This window comes from Tyto alba, unplaced genomic scaffold (assembly GCF_018691265.1).
Source record: "Tyto alba isolate M040663 unplaced genomic scaffold, T.alba_DEE_v4.0 Super-Scaffold_14, whole genome shotgun sequence".
Taxonomy (NCBI): domain Eukaryota; kingdom Metazoa; phylum Chordata; class Aves; order Strigiformes; family Tytonidae; genus Tyto; species Tyto alba.
In genome coordinates, this window is record NW_024881276.1 from 47,159,193 (window position 1) to 47,179,867 (window position 20,675).

The 20,675-nt window shown below is 40.9% G+C and overlaps 1 protein-coding gene across 2 annotated transcripts in view; it reads right to left on the reverse strand.

Annotated features, from left to right (window-relative positions):
- LOC104364813 (ephrin type-A receptor 3) overlaps positions 1–20,280 on the reverse strand; it is a 228,371-nt gene extending 208,091 nt beyond the window's left edge. For both annotated transcript variants that reach the window (XM_033005159.2, XM_033005158.2), the window contains exons 1-2: positions 20,042–20,280; positions 1,641–1,705 (exon numbers count right to left, since the gene is read on the reverse strand). In XM_033005159.2, the coding sequence (XP_032861050.2) occupies positions 1,641–1,705; positions 20,042–20,156 (180 nt within the window). In that variant the 5' untranslated portion in view covers positions 20,157–20,280. The remainder of the gene's footprint in view (positions 1–1,640; positions 1,706–20,041) is intronic.
- Between the last annotated feature and the right edge of the window lie 395 nt (positions 20,281–20,675).

Sequence of the window (20,675 nt, forward strand, 5' to 3'; positions counted from 1 at the left end):
AGAAATTGCTGCAGAGTTCCCTCTTGGACATCCTGTTTATAGAGGTTTCTTATTGGGAAAAGTCAGCAGGAACAGCCACTAGAAAGAAACATGAACCCTCTTCCCACTTCTTCCCCATGAGAATGGAACAATTTGTTCAGAAACACAGAGATTCATGTATAAACTCAAAAAATAAATGAAGCCTTAATCCTTTAATGCTGCTAAACACCTGCATAACACTTAATATCAAGAAGGTACTACTTAAATATTAACAACTGAATCCCATCAGGCAGAGGTGCAAAAGTACTGTTACCATTGATCTCTCTAAAGGTGATAAAGGTGAAGTAACAGCTTGCCCAAAGCCACAGAAGAATCAAGCAGCGGATGGATGTTCATTATCCTACCAACAAACCAGTGAGCAAATACCTGCAAACACTGAGAATTTAAAACACAGTCAGTTTGGAAAAAGGACAATGGCTGGACTCTTGGCTAGCAGGCTCCTTGTCAAGACTAGAGACGTTTCCCAAGGTCTCAGAAGTGGCAGCACATGCTGGCAGAGGTTTACACATTGGGTAGAAGACACAGGCAGACAGAGATGCATGAAAACTTCTAGGAATTGTCATCCTAAAGGTAGAAAACCCGATTAAGACCTCCACAGAGGAAGGAAACAAAGCACCTTAAGGGTAGGCACAAGTGACAGGATAGCAAGAGAATGAGCCACAGGCTTCTGAGGGCTTTCTTTCAGCAAAGACTTGATGGCACAGCCTTCTCTGAAGGCGAGGGAAGCTCTAGGCACCAGGGCTTCAGCCTGACAAGTGTTTTTTTGTTCCGGGGGACAGAACACAGGAATGCAAGAGTCTCCTTGTATATCTGCGCTATGCAGTGTAGAAAGAGAGTAAGGAGTTGTTCCTACACACACTCATTCCAGAGTCAAGAAGTTGGGGAGTGACCAGATATCAGCATCACTGGATAACTACGCACCAATATTAAGTCATCAAAATTTAAAAAAAGACACTGGTGGCAAATACTACGTAAAAATGATGGAGTTAGCAAGTTCAAAAGCACAGATGCTCCAAAACTGCACTTCTTCAAATAGAACATGCAGTTTCATTAGATCTGAATACAAGGTAAATAAAATTTAAAAACCAATTCTCAAGAACATTATTCAGACATTTCTTTAATAACATTTTAACTCATAGGTAACACTACTTGAACAATTCAGCACAAAAGTTATCAAATAAGTACTTACATGACCCACTTACGTCCACACATTTTTCACCTTCGACTATTTCCACCTGAATAAATTAGTAAGTAATACTATAAACCAGTCCCACAGTATCTTTTAGAAATACACACTGCAGCAGAAAAAGGAACAGTACCTAAAGAGGACTATTTTATTTGTTTTTGATCAATGTACTTCTTGCTTTCATTTACTCCAATAACAGCGAGTTCTTCCTGGGGATTACATGCAGTGAGATATATGTTCTAAAGAGAAGGCACCATAGCTCTTGTAAGCTAGATGCTGCAAGTTTAGACCAGACTATTTTTGAAGCTCCAAAGAACCAGCACTATTGGACGCTGTCCTCTGAAGAGGAAACAACAGTTAAATAGCACAACGGTCTGTAGCAGCACTTTTCCATTTCACAGTCTAGTGAACTCACCCCATGTGATGGGTAGGAGATCCAGCCCAGCTCCCCTTGAATTGTTTTTGAATCCAGCAGATTAACTACAAAAGAAGACAAAATGAAGAGGAATGAGTTTCATTTGCCCCTGTTCAGTTAACCTCAGCTACCCGTACCAGAAGATGTGTTTATTTGGGGACCCTGTGAGCAGTTGATTTGTTCAGGTGGCCTAGCGGTTAGCTACAAAGAAGAAAAAGACAGACAAATGGAAAGGATCATCTTGTTTATCTTAAAACATGGTATGAACAGCAGACGGGGAAACTTTTCAAAACAAAAAAGTGACAGAAAACAAACAATGGGTCACTGGCCAAATTAATTACAGCAGGGGGTGAGAACAGAGCACTTCCATCAGCTGCACAGGCTACAGCGTTTTCCCCTTGGATGCCTAAAATTTGGGTCAATGCATCTAACTACATAGGTGAGATCTGAATATTTTAATTATTATTTGATTAAAGGCCTGTATTTGGCATATATAATTTTCTCAGAATACAGGGACAAATTATGAATGCTGATTAAAGTCTTTCCTGCAGTTATTTCTTCCTTCTGATCTAGTTTGTTCTCAACTTGTCATGCAGTAGTGTTTTCTAAATGTCATGTGTAAGACATTAGATACAAATGTAACTGTTTACAATGTTCCAAGTTCAGACAACCTTACTTCTAAAGAGGGACATCAATTCATTGCTAATCTTGCTGATTTTAGAGGCATGCAACAATTTTCAGTGTAAAAAGGAAGATTTTATTTATATGATGTCTGATACATTTTCCAGTCAATCAAATCACAATGTTTTATATCCATTTTAAAACATGACGGGTATTTAAAATAAGTAAACAAATACATACATACACAGTAAAAGTAAAATAAATAAATACATATAAATTAAAGGATATTCTTCTATGGTATTTGCATATTTGTTTTTTACAAGCACAAAAATGAATTCTGTTCCTTACACTGGCTATATAGCCTCCATGTGCTTAATGACACAGTTCCCTAACTAAACATTTCTCTAATAACATGAAGCAGAACAGGTGAATTGACACAAAGTATCATACAAAAAATAGCCTCTATATATATACAAACCAATGAAGTATGTCATGTTGTGTACTAAATGTTGTTCACAACTGCAACAATCTCTGCACCTTCAATGTTTATTATCTGCAATTTGGGCTTACTTTCATTGTGTTGTGTATCCATCTGTCCGTGTGCATTTGTATGCCACTGTTTTTTTTTTTCTTCAATATGGAAATTACTGACAATGAGAAAAGAAATAAATCCCATCATATGCAAGGGATTTTTAACACCTGAGAATGATGGATCTATTAGAGATGGCCACTGTAGCCATGTGAGCAGCTTCAGTTCCGATCTGTAAGCATGAAGGGTTGTCACTGCTCCCAGAACCAGATGGTGTGGGTATTGGTGCTCAGAAAAAATAGAAGAATAGGACTAGGAAGGGAAAAAATGAGGGATATTATCTGTGAATCTGCTAAGTTAAGCTATTTGTATTATTGCATCAATCTCCCTTTAATTGCTGTTTAATTCTGGACATGACTTAAAAAAGAGAGAGAGAACTATGAACGCATTACTTTTCCTTTACATCCCAATAACAGGAAGAGACAGTATGGAAAAACAGGTGTACGGTATTAAAAATAAGACTGCGTTACAAACAACCATAAATATACACATTTGCCTACATTTGTGTGCACACGCATTTATGTTGTATACATGTATATATGCAGTGCTATACTACCAAGAAGGAGCTGCTCTGTCATCTGTGTGAGAAAAAAACGTTTCCCCCTGCAGTTATATACTCCTTTAAAAGAAAACAACAGTATTTTGAATTTTTACCTACATCAGTAAACAGAATATCCTTGGTAATCTTATGGAAATAACATAATCTGGCATTATATATTTCTTAGCTCTGAATTTATCAATAATTAAATTCTCAATCAACTACACAAAGAAAAAATCGGTCAGTCCTTTACTGAGTGCGTTGGGCCTGCGGCAAACTATTCTGAAGCAAGGTTTTCATCTATAAAAAGGAAATAGTAATAAAAATTCAAAAGGAAAAAGTTCACTACTTGCTTTTGTGACTACAAATTCCCACAGATTATGGATCTCCCGGGTAAAACAGATATGTTTGTTATGCATCTGCAATACATGGTGATGAAGGATCTATGACTTCTGAGGCAAATTACTTCGCAATAAGTTGCTAGGGCAAATCACTCAGAAGTAACCTTAAATAAGTAATATATTCATTCTTTAAGAATGAGCTTCTTGAAAACATGATTGAAGCCACTCTCAAATTTAAGAATTCAGTCCAAATTCATCAGTCTCATCTGGAAAAACAAACAGGCGATAGACTCACAACCTGGTGGTAGTTTCCCTCTCTGGACTCACCAAGCGGCCCAGCAGTTACAGCATGCCCTCGAGATGCAGAAGATCAGCGTTCAGCATCACTGCCCAGATCTCTCTATGCCACCCCCATAACCGCCAGCTCGCTGCTGCCTGCCTGTCTCTCAGAGGGGGTTTACTGGGTTCTCTGACAGGAACCACTCACAGGCATTACAACAGGGCCTTGGGGGGCAATTAAATATTCAGTGCAAGCCATACGTGCCCCACAACAGGGAGATGCCTCAGCCACGGGGCAACTTGTGTTGCAATACATCGGGATCAAATCTATGACAGTAAGAATATTTTTTCAGCCTCTCTCTTTCATTCCACCTTCCTTATCGTTCTCATTGCCTTCAAACCAGCACGACTGACAAACTACTTTTCCATGCTCATATATTCCACTTCATTTTAGAAATCCTTAGAATGGAGGTTTTCACACTGACTACAGTATGCTTCTAGTTCAGATACAAGTCAGAGAATGCAAGTAGGTACCTAAAAAGAGTGGTGTGAATGCTCCCATTACTGACAAAAAGAAAAAAAAAAAAAAAAAAAAAGCAAAGCAAAGCTATGTTACAGACCTGTAATTTTATCAATAAATAGTTTTGCACTAAACATTTATACGTTTTCATAGGGCACCATCTTCTATGTCCTCCATTTTCACTTGGGCAAGAAGGAACAAAGCTTGTCACGTCAAGTAACTATGTAATATCTAGCAGAATAGGATCAGAAAACCTTAGGTTGCTTCACCTATTTAGCCACATGGACTTCAGTGATTACAAAGACCATGGGTTTGGTTTTGTTTTTTTTTTTGTTTGTTTTGGTTTGGTTTTTTAATGCCAAGAAATAAAAGACACGGGGAGGGAAATATACCCAAAGAAAGAAAACATAATTATACTGACTCCCTAGATAATTGTCACTTTCTCTGGATATCTTTATCATTTGTCTACTAAGAATTGTGTTACATGCAAGCAGAAACACAGAGCAGACTGCCTGAGTGCTGAAGTTGTTTAGAATCCAACTGAAATTCGTAAAAACAATACTTTCTCCCTATTAAAAAAATTTGGAAAAAAACAAACCACTCTTCACCTGAAGCGTACTGTTCTTTAATAGTATCTAAAATGCAAAATATTTCCTTTCAGGTAGTCACCCGAAAAAAACATCCTCCCTCTCCCTGATAAAAGCTTCTATGAAACTCATTCTTCCTATGACTTCGGAAGAGAGTTGTACACCTCAATAGAGATCTAACAATTAATACAGAACTTACAGGCTGCAATGATCATGGTCCCTAGACAAAAATGACAGGAAAGAGTAGTGTGACATTTTGTCATTGTATGTCCTAATATTACATATTAATACGGCAATTGAAGGAGAAAATAGCATTTCCCTACACTAAGACTAAAGAAATACTTAAAGAATTAACTAGATATTCATTGCGTGATTTTTTTTTTGCCTAGATTTATAGGGTTAGGTAAAGAGTAAAACCTTACACAAGCACTGGATTTGTACAATGACTCATTTCAGTTTCTTTCAACCCTGATATATCCTCTACTGTAACAGAAGTCAACACTTGGTTCACAAAACTGACTAGACCAATTAATAAAGATATATCCAGTCAGACCATCAGCAGGCATATATCAGGATGATCCTCACGTTTTTCCACAAACGATCAGTTAAATGCGAGCCGAAGTTCACATGTACTACAAATGCCTATAGTCATACATTTACCAGTTGGAGGGGGGAACTGGAGAGAAGAGAGTTCTAACCTCTCTCATGGCACTGTCCTGTGCGAGGTGTGTACCTCTAGCCACACTGGCATGAAGGGAATTGTACAACTTAAAGGCCAAAAAAAAAAAAGGAGGTCATGTTACTTTGTATGGCAATACATTTCCTTCCATCGCAAGTGTAACCCGGGCATGCCAGCGCTGCTGGCCCAGTGCGGAGCAGGGCTGCACAGAGCAACTGTAACTGCGGGTCGGACAGGGCCCTAACTTCGGAGGCTGGTTGCCACAGCTCTCGTGTTCTTAAATGTGGTATTGGGAAATGGAAGAAGAGGAAGGGTTGGCATATTATGTCCCAAAAATAAAGCTATTAACTCTGCTTCCTTCCTAATACCGCTTCCTAGAAGAGAGGGAAGAGGTAGTGTTACAAGTCAGGCCACATGAAAAAAAAAATCAGAATTTCCAGGCTCTTTCTGAAGCTCGTGCGTTCCTCACACAACTCATCTGCTCTCCTTGTACCTCCTCCTCCTGAAAAACTGTGCAAGTAATATTCAGCTAGCTCATACAGAAATCTCAGAGGTTAACCACCTGGTTACTAAGGATAACTCTTAAACTAGGTGAACAGTTTGTTGCTATTGACGATTTTTTCCTACAGAATGCCTTGAAAAGGACCACTGGTTATGCTAAGGAGACACAGAAGGGTTCTCACAGAACAACTTTACATAAATAAATAAATAAATAAAGTGCTGTGTAATAATCTCACTGTCCTGCATTGGTTCTCATCATGTAATTAACTTGATTTAAAAGTAGTGGTAAATACAGGGGAGAATTTTCTGGTATTAAAATACTTCAGCGCTACACAAATTGAGCAACCACCACTTCCGGCTCTGAAAATCAGTGACTTAGTTCTTCTGTACAACAGCCTTGCTCACCGTACCGTACGCTGTAGCTATTTCTGCCAAGTGGCAGCACACCAGCAAAATGCCGATTAAGAACATGTTCTCCTTTTAGGAGCTCTCTCCTGCCCGACTCTTCCAGCCTTCCCTGTCCACAACTGCAAGAGAAAGCATTATTATTTCCCTCAATAAGCATTTTTGCCCAGGGGGGTAAAGATGAATCTCTTTCCAGCAACTGAAGCAGGGATGTGGATGTGAAACGCAAAGCTTGCTCACCCTCCTTCGCGCAGCATCAGGCAAAAGACAAATGTATGCTCAAGTGGAATCTGACATGCAGGCCCGCTCATGCTACCAGAAACGGCTTCCAGTTTGAGAGTGACAGCAGAGGGCCAGCCATGAGGCTCGCTACCAGCAGGTCTCATCAGGAGTAACGTCAGCAAAAGAAAGAGAACTGTAAAACTAACAAGATACCTGAATACAGTCTGAACACAGCAGAATTTCCAGAAACACATGGAGTAATGACTGCTACAATGAACAGAACACAGTATAAATACCTGCCCTAGTAAGGAATACACAAACAGATGTTGTGCCAGGTAGAATTACTCAGAGATACCCCTCACTGCCTAGGAAATGGGGAGGAAAGCCTGATAGGAGGCAACTTGCAATATCTAAGAACCTACAAGCAACTTCACCACTGGAGAACATTTCCAAATCATATTCTTTACAAAGAAAATATAGAGCAATAGCCAGTGAGGTAAACTACATAAATATGTTTTTCTTCAACTAATTAACATTTCCAATTAGAAGTTAAAAAAAAAAAAAAAAAAACAAAAAACTCACAGAACAAGAAACCATTACTGTTTTGTCTTTTCCTGTTTGGCATCAAACTGTCAGTTTAGAAATACGCTAGTTAGTTATTAAAAAAATGCCAACTAATGGGGAAAATTAAAGTTGCTATGCAACCAAAAAAAAAATTGTTGAATGCCCATAATTGAAACGTGTCATACAATCCTGAGCAGCAAAGAAAATACTTTGTGGCAGGAAGTCAGCCAGAACTTGGTTTTGGGGTGGGACAGAGCGGAGTCAGAGCAAACCCTGACATACATTTTTAGAATGGTGGTCTCTTCCCAGCAAAGTGGACTTGCACCTGGATTTGCATCCACCTATGAGTACAGATCCAAGTCTTCTCAACTCTCTGTTTCTCTGTTCCCCAGCAGTGGCAAAAGTGAAAAAAGAGCAGCAGCAGATCAGCTTTGTGTCTTTGGTTTATTCCGGGGCTAGAAGCAACATCTATAAACAGACAGGCTGGGCTCAGGCAAAGCCAAAGCTGCACCTTGGTGCATTCACCATAATTGCCAACTAGGATCAGCTACCGTGCTGATGTTGCTGAAATCATGCTGAAATTTGCTAAAGGTAGACCATTCGATCTTTGGGAAGGGATGACAAAAAAATAAATAAGTAAAATCAGTAGATAATAAACCAGCCCACGAAGCAATGTTAATCAATGCAATACTCTCTTCGTGGAAGGGTAACCAACAGTGGAGCCTGGTTTTAAGCAGCAGACTTGGAGCCTGACTTGCTGCTTGTCTGATAAGAAAAGTGAAGCCTCTTGTGATTTTAGGGTCCTGCATTTCCCCTCAAATGTTGTAGTGAAGATGTTATGATTGCTTGGAAGAAAATGACCTTCGCATAAGGGAGATCTTCTAGGTCCCCATCTACTTAACTCTGCTTCTACAGCTTTGTATCTCTCCAGCCTGGGACACCCTAGGAAACAAAGTGACACTAAGCTACAGAGTCAAGTCTCCTAAAAACAGACAGTAAAACATACTTTGTAACACATACCCAAACCCAAGTGCCAACAAAGTTTGGCCCATTTACTACACAACTCTTTTCCAAACGCGAGATTTCTCAGTGAGATTTCTGCTACAGCTCAAAGCCAGACTACAGTCCTTCGAGAGGCACAAAGCTGTGAGGTCTGCACTTTCAACCTTTCTTGCCTGTGTCATTATGCTGTACAATACAAATATGATTTTGTGCAGAACATTCCCAATTTGGCAACTGTCATGTTCAATCTGTGGTTAAATCGCTGACTGAAGAACTGCACCAGGGTGGGGGCAAGAGATGAACAAACAAGGGAAAAATCAAAATGAATCAAAAAACAGTTGCTCCAATACTGAACAAAGGAATCTTCTCAAAAGAAGACTGGATAGCCCAAGCCTCCATTATTTTTATTTAAATGTTCAGTAAATAAACATTTCCAAAATTAAGAGATTGTGTTACAAATCTCAGATGAAAAGAAAAAATACTATCAATATGTGTCAAATTACCCTATACATTATTGCTTCTATAGAACACAAAAAGTTCCTACCTTAATTTGGATTATTTGGTAAATTCTATTTTTATGGCAGTTGCCCTCAGCTTTTGAAGAGGAGTTTAATTTTCCTTCCAGATTTTACTTTTCTCATCAAACACACTCCCCAAGAGCATCTGAGGCCAGATTTAGATAGCTCACTTTTTCCTACAGCTGAATACTGAAGCAGCCAAAGCAGGAACCTTACGACAAGTTTCCCTCAAAAAGCTGCCACGAGGGAAGGAACACACGACAGCAATAAGCAGTGCAGGAATGCCTATAAATAAAAAACACGGACTGTAAACTGCAAAGCCAGAGCTGCCCGGGGGAGGCTCTGTGGCCCGCGTAGCGGCCCCCTCCCCACCTGCCGGGCACAGCACGGATTTCGATGCTGCTGGGGACCAGGGGCACCCCCGTGCCCCCTCAGGGCGGCTCAGACCCTGCGGAGCGGCAGCCGCGGCCCCGCCAGCCGTGCCCGGCACCCAGGAGAAGCTCTCCGGCAGCCTTCCTCCTCTCGCCCAGTACGGAAGGGGACAGCACTACCCTGAGTCCCCTCAACAGACAGGACAATGGCAGCCAGGTCCGAAAATAAAAGCCTCACATGAGAGGTTTCAGAGAGCGGAACTATACTGTTCCTTAGCAGACAAAGCTGGAACCGATTCCACTGCAAAACAGAAAACAAGTAAACGCCGTGTTCCTAGAAATCTTAGGAGTGTTCACGTAACACCTAAAGCCATCCCCCCTCCATCACATTACGGAGGGACTCCAAGCGATAGCAAAGGCAAGGCAGCGTATGTAAAGCTTTCATCTTACCCTCTTGGCAACCTGTATCAAGCCTCTGCAGGTGTGCAGGCACACTCAAACCTCCCACCTTAGCACCTTGCAGAAGTTATTCTGGCTACTGTAAAGAGAAAACAACTGATGATGACATATGAACTAGCAGCTCTTTTTGTAGGAGTGAGGTGACAAACCTGTACACTGCTTATTCTCATAGTACCTGTCGCATTACGTTGACAACCGCCCATCCATTCTCATGGATGAACATAGACAAAACAGATTTTATTTCTTTTTTATTAGTTTGAAACATGAGAGTTCTCTTGATATTGTTAAAGTGGCGTAAAGCTCAATTTCCAAGTATGCAAAACATATGACTGGTAGGCTGGAATGCAATGTTTATCAAAGAGGCCTAATAAGGTTTCAGTTTTATTAGGCTATTTCCTGTAAGTTGATATGTGCCAGTTCTTTTCATTAAGACAAGGATATAAAAATTAAAAATGGATTAACCTAACGGGCTCCAAATTACTGTGTCGCTTTCACTTCTTCGCACTCATTTAAAAAAAAAAAACAAAAAAACACCAACAACAACAAACAAAAAGCAAAACACAATTCCAATTGGTCCTTTTCCAGTACCTCCTACAAAAGGCATAAACCCTTGGATACCTAAATTACTGTTCAGCTGAACTCACATTCAAATCCACATCCTGCAAATCTCATTCTACTCTACTGCTATAGTGTTAAATCTGACATCAGTGAAGCACAGCATTACACATGTAAATGCAAAATGCGGGCCACTGTGTTAAAAGGGAGTTTAACTTGCAAAACCCAAGTTCACCTTTCTCAGAGAAAAAAAAAAATAAAAAAGATCAGAAACTAACAATGAGATTCAGTCACGTAAACCCAGACCCTCCATGCCTTCCACCAGCCCAGAACAGAAGTGAGTCTCCCGCAGGATGTGTCGTATTTGCCAGTCCCATTGGGTGTCCAAATCCTGAGGCACATAAAATGGCACCATATGCCTACATCTAGCCAAAACTCGACAGTAAACATTACTCAAATAATCTTAATAAGCTCTAAAGCAGTTCTCAAAAGGACTTAAGCACACTGCACAACTAAGTCTTTTTACTTCTGCATTCCTCTTCCCTTGGGGAAAAGAAGTCATATTCAGTACTCACTGGGTTTGCAGAATTGAGCTCTCCAACCATCTGACAGATTTGGGGTTTACCAGAGTGTCACAAAGATCCCCCTTGGGAAGGCTTCTAGCAACTTAAAGGGAAAAAAAAAGTGTTGCACCATAGCGTCCATGTTCACTTAAGGTAAATTGAGAATTCAAAACCTAGTACAACATGCTCAGTTTCTAGAATTCTAGACATCAAAAAGCGTCACAGAAAAGACTACTGGGCACACACAGCACCCATGACTAAAAGCTCCTAAGGTCCCACAAATTTTACTGCAGTTCAAACATATTCAAGGTGCTAAAGTCACCAAAAAATCACAGCATGTAATCATACTCCTTTGAGGACAGAAATTTTTGAGACAGGCACCAAAGCATAAGTTCAGCAAACAACCATTCATTTGTTAAAAACGCTGTGATACCCCCCAAGTGAATCAGCTGGCAGCATGCCACAACTCAGAAAAAAAAAAGAATTGCTTTTAAGAAATTCCTTGCAAGGGGCACAGAAAAACAAAAACCCTTGCAATTCAGTATAGTTGTATTGGGTCTGGTTGTGGTTTTTTTTTTGTTGTTGTTTTTTTACCTTTAAAACACAGAAGTTAAGACTTGCAAAAAATTTTCTGAGAATCCTGAAGTATTGGCTCTGGAAAATCAGCTATCCAGGTGTGCCCTGACAGAGTTTTGTCAAGCTTTTCTTCTCTACTTCCATGAATCAAGGGCTCCAGCTTGCATGGGCTATGAACTGCTTGGGTCCTTACACAGATACTCCACAGATAAAATAAACCCACAGAGCAAATGACTAAACATCCTGGTGCAAATTGGGGGAGTAAAATGCCAATAGCACAAGAAATCTCCTCAAATGTCATGTTGAGAAAATCAAGATGCTAAAGCCAGTCTTATTTTCCAATAGTGATGTCACCAACATGATATTTTCATTGTTTGCCAGGTTAACAGAATTTATGGAGGTAATTAATGCAGAACATGTGTGCTGAGCTATCCATATGAAAAATGGAATTGCCCTGACTTCATTTGCTGCCTTTGCAACCAAAACCCCGCTAACATCTTTTTTCACTATTTCCATATGTGAGAAATACAAATATTTATAACAAAGGTAAATGCCTAAATGATTGTTCTATTCCCATCTACACACAGGACAGTTTTTCAGACCCCTGTCTTCTGCTTATTCCTCTACTTCCATTACCTTCCCACAAATGGCTCCAGTTTCCATTATGTTCCACAAACTAAGCATGTTCCTCACGCCTCTTCTCCAGAATTGCTTTCCTTGGTTAGCATGGACAACATCTACTTCGATTTCTTGAACACCCTCTGTCCAGCTTTAACCCAGCTTTCAGGATCAACACAACCAACTAACTACGGAAAAAGCAATGCCATTACACATGTAATTCTTTTCCCTTGTCTTTTTTGCTGGGCATCGAAGATCAAAGCATCCCTCTTCTGGTGAACAGCATTTAGTAAGAAGGAATGGACATGCAGTCCTCCCAATCATGGGGGAAGGAAAAGAAAATATGATCTTTACCTTCTATTCTTCATGTCTAAACACTGATTTATGGGAAGGAAGAGACAGAAGAAAAAGCACAGGCATGAGAAAAGACTGAAGGGCAGTGTGGGTGGGCACACTGGGAACAAGAGAGACAGATGAGGTTTCCCAACCGTTGGGTTATCTCTAGATGGTTTGGGTGAGCACTGTACATTTTCCATAGCTGTAACCACATTCTCCAAGAAAACTGAACTCTCAACCAGTGCTAGAACATTTGCTCTCTGAGGTAATAATACGTAGGAGAACAGCTTTTGTGGGATAAGGCCCTCACCGTCTTAGAACCTGTTTTGATATAAATGCCTTAAGTGGGTGCTCTCCACAGCTGGTCATGAACATTAAGGCTGGACAGACATAACTTGCTATTTTATTTTTTTTTTTTAAAGAAAGCACCATTACAGAAAGATTAAATAGAATGGTAAAAATGCCTATACCCTGTCTTAACTGCAGACTGTTGAAATTCACCGCTGGTAAATCATAGTCATGAAGCTTACTAATGTAAACAAAGCTTAGACTTTCAGGGAGGCAAGGAATTTCTTAATATGTGCTTTGCTCAGTGTTCACATCAGCATCAGCATTGAATTCTGGGTTCCCAACACTGTCATTAGTCGGAAAAAGTTTGCATTTTGGTTTGATTTTGCTAAAATTCAGGTCCAACTTCCATTTAATCTCTGCCTACCTATCCTCTTCCTTTAATCCTTCTCTTCCCCTCCAAAAGAGATCCCTCATAAAGCCTTGACTCTCAAAAAATGAACCAGAGCAAAAACCCTCTAGCTGTCCTCTAACTTCTCAATGACTAAATCAAGAAACCCAATGTCACTCATCGCTATTTGTTACTGCACAAAGTTTGTGGGAAGCCCATCATGGACCAAAACATATTTTCGTGCTTTAACTGTTATTTATTTAAATGGTAACTCATCACTCTAGATTTTTGACAAGCCTCTCCTTTCTTAGGCACCGAATCAAAAGTTTTCGTTTTTAATTATTGTCCCCTCATGTGAGACAGCTATACTTTAACAGTTTTTTTAAATTATTTATTTTTTTAAAAAAGACCAATGCAATACAAACATTTCCATCCCAATAGCTGGAACTAATAAAAAAAAAAAAATAAAAAAGCACCATTCCCACACCTTATTACACTAAACTGCCCTGACTAAACCTCAACATTCATCCTATTGTTCACTTAATTGCTAGCAAGTTTCAACCACTGTTCGTTTGGTCTGCTATTCTTCTTTCATCAATATTTTTCCAGCAGATTAATGGGATTTTCCTCCATATTTTGCCTGAAACAGCAGGACACAGTAGCTTAATGAAAAAAAAAAAAAAAAAAAAAAAAAAAAAAAAAAAAAAAAAAAAAAAGGAGCGTGGCACTAACGTTTCTGCTTACAGTGTGTCTGGTTTAATAACATCTCTACAAATTTAAGGCTGTACATGCTGGTGTTTTATTCAGGCTACCCGTCACCCGCACAGACTGGGACTTTTTTGTCACTATCCCAGGATTTCTTTCAGGCAGGATTATCTTCATTTCTACATCTTTATTTCTTTCATTCATTCACTGCAGAAATTTAAAAGGAATCTTCCATCCAAGGGACTGAATTTTAATCTTACTTCAGTTTCACACTGCAAAATGAGTACTTGTGCTAGGATTTATCAAGCACCTAAGAAACTAAGAAGCACAAGACTACTGGTGCGGAATACAGTCCTAACTCAGCAAATTACTACCATGTTCTGTTTCCAAAATTACACCACTGGGAGTTCACACCTAATCTTTCTAATTAAATTCTTTACTTTTAAGTTTTGGTTCTTTGTTTAGAACAGTTCAAATATATATTAAAAAAAAAAAAAAAAAAGTTACTGCTCTAAAATAATTATGGAAATAAGAAGAGGTACAGCACTGTAGTGAATTTTTAGCAAAATGGATCACTTAACAGTAGTCACATGCATCTGTAAACAAAAATTCCTCTATTTCACTATATCATTTATCATTGAAAGTCTTTTCCTCTTCATAAATATATTTTCAACAGTGCTTCAACAAACTGAACAATACCTTTTCATAAGAAAGGAAATTTTAAAAAAAACTAATGAAATTAAATAAAATTTCTACATCTCACTCCAAAAAAAAACCAACTCTTCAGATGCTGGAATTGTCTTTTAGAAAAGCGATGATTTAGTGAGAGCCCTCTACCCCACTTCTGAAGTTTTATCTAACACCTCCGAACAAGTCCAGTCAATTTTGCACCTTAGGGTATCAAAATATCCTTTCTGTGTTTCAATACCAGCTCTACTGAGTAGAGCTTTGAACTTTAACAAAAGTAAGAACATGATTACATTTCCAGTTATTTTTTTTTTTTTTTTTTTTTACAGAAAAATCAAACAGCAGCTACAAAGCAGCAGCACCTACATGAATTACAGGTACCTTGTGGAGCTAACTCAGAATCTATGTAAAAATCTACCAACAGTACTGTTGTATTCAGTAACAGCTCTGTAGTGACCCTCACTGGTGATAAAATCCAGAGCTCTGAAAACAAGAAAAAGAACACCTGCATCTGTATTTCTAGACTTTCATCAAGTGGGGATTACAAGAACAAGAGCTATTACATACCCTCCTAGAAGAAAACTTACAAGTTCTCAAACAGAATCAAAAGTAAGTATACTAATAGCAATTTATTTAACTCTAGCAGATCATAATAATACAAAAATAAAACTAATTTGTACATCTTCCCAGATGGGAATGAAAAATTTAGGTTCAATCAGAATGCACTCCTGATTTGCAGAGATTTCATGTAAATGACTGTTAAACTTAGTGTGCCTATTATCTGTTTAATGCTTTCCCTTCTGTTTGTGCCTCTGAAGCCTCATTTCCTGAGGCTGAGAGTACAGAAGAGTTCTAACTCGTTTCTATGCCCTGACTGCTTCGTTGAGTAGCAAATATGTTGTATACAAATTAACTGCAATAAGAATTAATTGCTGTGTCCAATTTGGACATCTTTGTATTTCAAACATCTGCTTTATGTTTGCTATAGACAATGTAGTGATTTTTCTTTTTAATACACTGTATTGGAATCAACAGTAACTCAAGACAAACTTCAGTAACAAACAGAAAAGAAAATAAATTATTCCATGTGTTACAGCCTGCTGTCAAAAATGTTGACAGAAAATGAGGAATTTACCCCACTAACTTCTCCTGTTGCACAGGATTTTAAAAACATCAGGGTCTCAATTTTAAAGCATGTTCGTTATTTGTCTAACTGTACAATTTAGGATTAAGCACAGAAGATTTGAATAAGATATAGCTGTATGAAAAACAGCCCTCTAGATCCCCGTGACTTTGAGCTTGCTGAAATTAAAAAAGTATCACATTAAGACCTACTTTTAACTTTTTTTGCAGATAAACACTCAAGAGCAAGATAGAGGCACCAGCAGGGATTGTGTCACAATAAATGAAGACTTATCCTGACTTAATGATACCTGACATACAGTAGGGCAAGATTTGTAAAACGCATTTCCCCATCCAATCCCTTTTGATTCTACTGAAGGGGTTCCCAGTACTGCCAGCCTTTCCCAAAATTACGTGCAAAAGTTGGGCAGGCATTTTGCTCCATGTGCAGACACCGCATTTTTCAAAACCATGCCAAGAGCTGTCATTACTACAGAGGCACAGAAAGTCGTCTTTAGTGACTAAGTGTTAGCAGAGACCAGCTCAGATAAAATGGTGCATTTAATTGTGCAGTTACACAAAGTTCTGAGATGGTAATCAATGAATAAAAGATGAAACCGCATCTCCAAATCCAATACAGACTGAAAAAGAGAGGCTGATTGGAACCTTCTTGCTGTAAACTAAAACAGACACTATTTGAAACCAAGTACTGTAAGCAGATTTACCGTATTGATCTTTTGGTAGCTGTGCTTGCAAGAAATTAATTTTATGCTAGATTGAGAGGTTACAAGAAGTTTCCTGTCTGCACAGTCAAAATATTATTGAAGCAATTCAGGTTGTCAGTAAAAGCTTAAACAAATTTGCTGATAATCCTGTTAATGACCTAGGTCAAGTGTTAACTGTTGTGGGTTATAAAACAGTGAAATTAAGGTTGCTGGTACCCTCAGGCAGGCAATATAGTTACAGAAGTGATCGAGGAAAAATTATTAAATTACAGAATGATATAGCTCATTCGATTTCTTGATACCATAGGAATTACTCAGACAGAAATTGCATCCTCCTAAGAAAAAACCCACAGTCCTCCCTAAGCGGAAAACATCCAACAGAAGAGAGGAGCAGAACATGTGGTTTCTATGCACCTACGGGGTTCAGTTTGAGACTTCTAACTGGGAAAGTTAGACGTTAAATCTTCCTGACATTTTCCTGCCTCACAGAAAATGGCACACACCTTACCACTGCATATAGATAAATCTGAACTTTAGAGAACCTTCTTGAGCTCCCGTGATTACGTAGGTAAAACGCATACAGTTTTAAGATGAGCACCGCAGACAGTTTAAAAATAAACTCAGTGGAAGATTTAATGTTTCATCGGGAAAAAAACTCTAAATAAAACTTCTCTGGGATGAAGCAAATTAACAAAAACTCAAGCACTTGAAGAAAAAATAAAAAGAATAGGACTGCATTTAATACCACGAAGTAAGCCAAAAACTTGCCTTCAGCCCCTCTTTCATCTTTTTTCTACCTTCATCCTGTCTACTTCCATTGCAGTATTAGTACTAACTCACACCGTCATCAGTTTTAACATTAATTGTAAATGTTAACTGAAGTAGTATTTCAAAAACAGAAATAACTCTTTCAAGTCAAATAAATTTATGAAATATTACTGGTAGCTCTGAACATACTCTTGTAACATGCCTACTGCAACATCCATGTCCCCTAGAAGTTAGACAAAGCTACATATACATGTGAAAAATTAGTATCATCCTTTGTTAAAACAATCTATGTGGAGAATTTCAACAGTAGCTTCGACATCAAGTGTAAGAAAAAAGCGAACACCTTTTTATCTATACACCTATATTTACAATCCCTGTCCAAAGTGTATCTTTTTCATTTTCAGTGGTAGGAAAAGAAAACTTTTCTAAATACTCCACAGAAATACAGAAACATCTATCTCTAGTTTTGGAAGGAAATTTATGGGAGTAACAGTAGGAAACTAAGTGAAGTGGTAAGAAAAATATTTAAAAGAAGAAAACACAATCTTCTGATGTGATATAAAGCTGCATGCTAACACTTGATCGTCACACAAATTAGTCAGCAAATCATCATAATTCAGATTTCTAAACTCACATGATCAGCCTAAATACACTGTAAATAAGTAAAATAATTACTGAGCTTTCCTAACTGTGGGGGAAAAGAACAAAAAAAAACAAAAAAAAAAAACCCACACTCCCTTAAAGTTCATCTCATTTTTAGAAGAAACTGTCAGCGTGTCAGCGTTCCTTTTTTTGAAAGGAATAGCAGAATACATCAAAAAAGTAAGCATGCAAAAGCAGGTTACTGTCCACACGTTTATTCAGTTGTTTTCACTAGCCATTTTGAAAATATTGCCCATACCGTACAAGTCCTTGAAGCTGAAAAGAGAGAATGGAAGCAGTATCTGCTGAAAGCTGACTCGGACAAGTATACCTAATGTACATTCTCTATGATTCCATTTTTTTCCTCCTTTCTCAATTCTCAGTGACAGTGATTTCAAACAAAGAAGCAAAAAGTGAGTTTTTTGCAAACTAGACTGCTCTAATATCTTCTTTGCATAATTAGTCTCAGTTTACAGACTCTGTCTGTCTACCACTGCCATGGAGGCAGAGCTGCTCCACTGACTGACAGAACTACTTGCATTCCCAAAAAGCTTTTAATAATAAGAGTAACCCCCACTAACACTCTTCATTTCATTTCTGAAAATAGTTTGTGAAAGATGACACTATTTACAAAACAGCACATATCTGGAGGCTTAAAAGTGATCGACTACTAAAAGCACATCCTTTTAAATAACCTATAAAGCACTGTGCATGCAAAATAAATTTACGTAAAACATACAATCAGATGATGTATTGCTTTTCTGATACGTTGGTGCCATCGCCTCTTTCCTAGCAATAAAACTTACTGATTTAAGATTACTTGGGATTTGTAAAGTTTGAATCTTTCCTTATTTGTTTTATACTATACTACTTTTTCCTTCCAGAAATCATTTAAAGTCGTTATCTCACTGCCTTATCCCGCGAGCACCCAGAACATCAATAAGTGCATCAGCGTTATTCGTACAAGAAAAATGACTGCTCTAACAGCTTTAATATCTCCTTCCCTACATAAGTGCTACAACTCAAGCAGGTGCAAGTTTTACATGGTTGTTTGATGCTGGAAGTTCTTCACACCCTTTAGCCTCTAGATTTTATCCCTAAAGACGATTACACTGGTCATGCCTGCTGCCTCCGCTGTGCAAGTGAGCAAAAGCTGCATTTCTCCTTTTTTTTCTTCTTTTTATCCTATAGGAAAAGGACAATTTTATCCATTTTTTTTTAAGTATTTCAATTACTTTTTCAAACAGTGTCTAGCAGTCATTATTTTACCCTGAAGTCTGACATGAGTTTCCATCAAACGTCATTTTAAAAATTACGACAGTAAAGAAGAACAAACCATTCATGCTTTGTTTCTGAAAATTCACGCGCGTTCACACACACACATACACACACACCCACCGCCTCATTTTAAGACGTTGGAAAAAAAAAAAAAAAAAAAAAAAAAAAAACCCTAAAAACTGACACGGAACCGCTACGGACCCTACAAGAGCTTTTACAGGGGTGCAAACTTCTTTTTCCTATTAATTAAAAGTTCTGAAACACAGGACGATCTAATGAAACCACCCCCCTCCCTTGCCGGGCTCCCGGCTCAGTTAGCGCTGGGGGTGAGGGAGACGGGGGCTGCCCGCTCGCCCTCCCCGCTTATTTTTTTTACCGAAGAAACGAACCCGCCGCCCACCCGCGGGGCGCAGCGGGGCGGCGGCTCGCCCCGGCCGGCCGCGGGGACGCGGGGCACCTGCCCGGTGAGGGGACCGGGGCGTTTCGGAACCCCCCCCGGCGGCGAACGGCCCCTCCGGTCCCCCTCGCTCTCCGCCTCGCCGCCGGGCGCCTCGGCTCTGGCCCCGCCGCCGCCCCCCGCACAGCCCCGCCGGCGGAGGGGCCACGGGCTGCCGGTTCCCCTCGCCAACTTTCCCCGGGAGCGGGGGGGGGGGGGGGGGGGGGTGCCCTCTCATCGCACAGGGCGGCGGTCACCCCTGCTACAGCGCAACGCGGGAGAGAGCCCTGCGCTCACGGGGCGAGGAGCCGCCGCCGCCCGGAACCACCTTAACCGGGGGGGGGGGGGAAGAGGCCAAGGGCGGAGGGGGCGCAGGGGGAAGAGAATAAAAGGTGGGGGAATTCAAAAAAAAAAAAAAATTATATATAATAAAAGGGAAAATAAATAAGGAAGAGGAGGTGGGGGGAGAGGGAGAGCGCGCAGCGGGTCCCCCGCCCGCCCGGGCCGCGGCTCACCTTCGTTGCCGGGGCGGGCGCTCAGACGGCCGGCAGCGCCGAGGGCAGCGCAGAGCAGCGGCAGCAGCAGCAGCAGCAGCAGCGGCGGCGGCGGCGGCAGGCGGCGGCGGTCCATGTCGGCGGGGCAGCGCGCAGGCAGAGCCGCATGTCTCCGCGCCGCATGCCACCTCCGCTCCGCTCCGCGCCGCGCCGCGCCGCGCCGCCGGCACCGGGACCATGCCCCGCGCGCGCCCGCCCGCGCCCGCCTTCGCGCGGCGCCCGGGAGGGGCCGCCCCCGCCCGGCCCGGCCCCGCCGCCGCCGCCGCCGCCGCCGCCGCCGCCCCGGGCCCTAGCGCCGCCCCGCCCACCTGCCTGCCCGCCGAAGGGAGGGGAAGAGGGGGCGGGGGGGGCGCTCCCGAGCGGGTTTTCCGCGGGATTTGCGCGCTCCAGAGGTCGCCGGCCGCGCAGCGGGAGCCCCGTGCCGCACGGGGAGGGGCGGGTGCCAAAGGCCGGCCGGGGCAAAGCGCGGAACCTGGCCGCTCCGGGCCCGAAATGACGCCCCGTCCCGTGCGGCGGGGAGCGGGGTCCCTGCCCTGCGGGGTGACAGGAATCACGTAGCTCGGAAGCCTCGGCTGCAGCCCGGTCATGTCCAAGC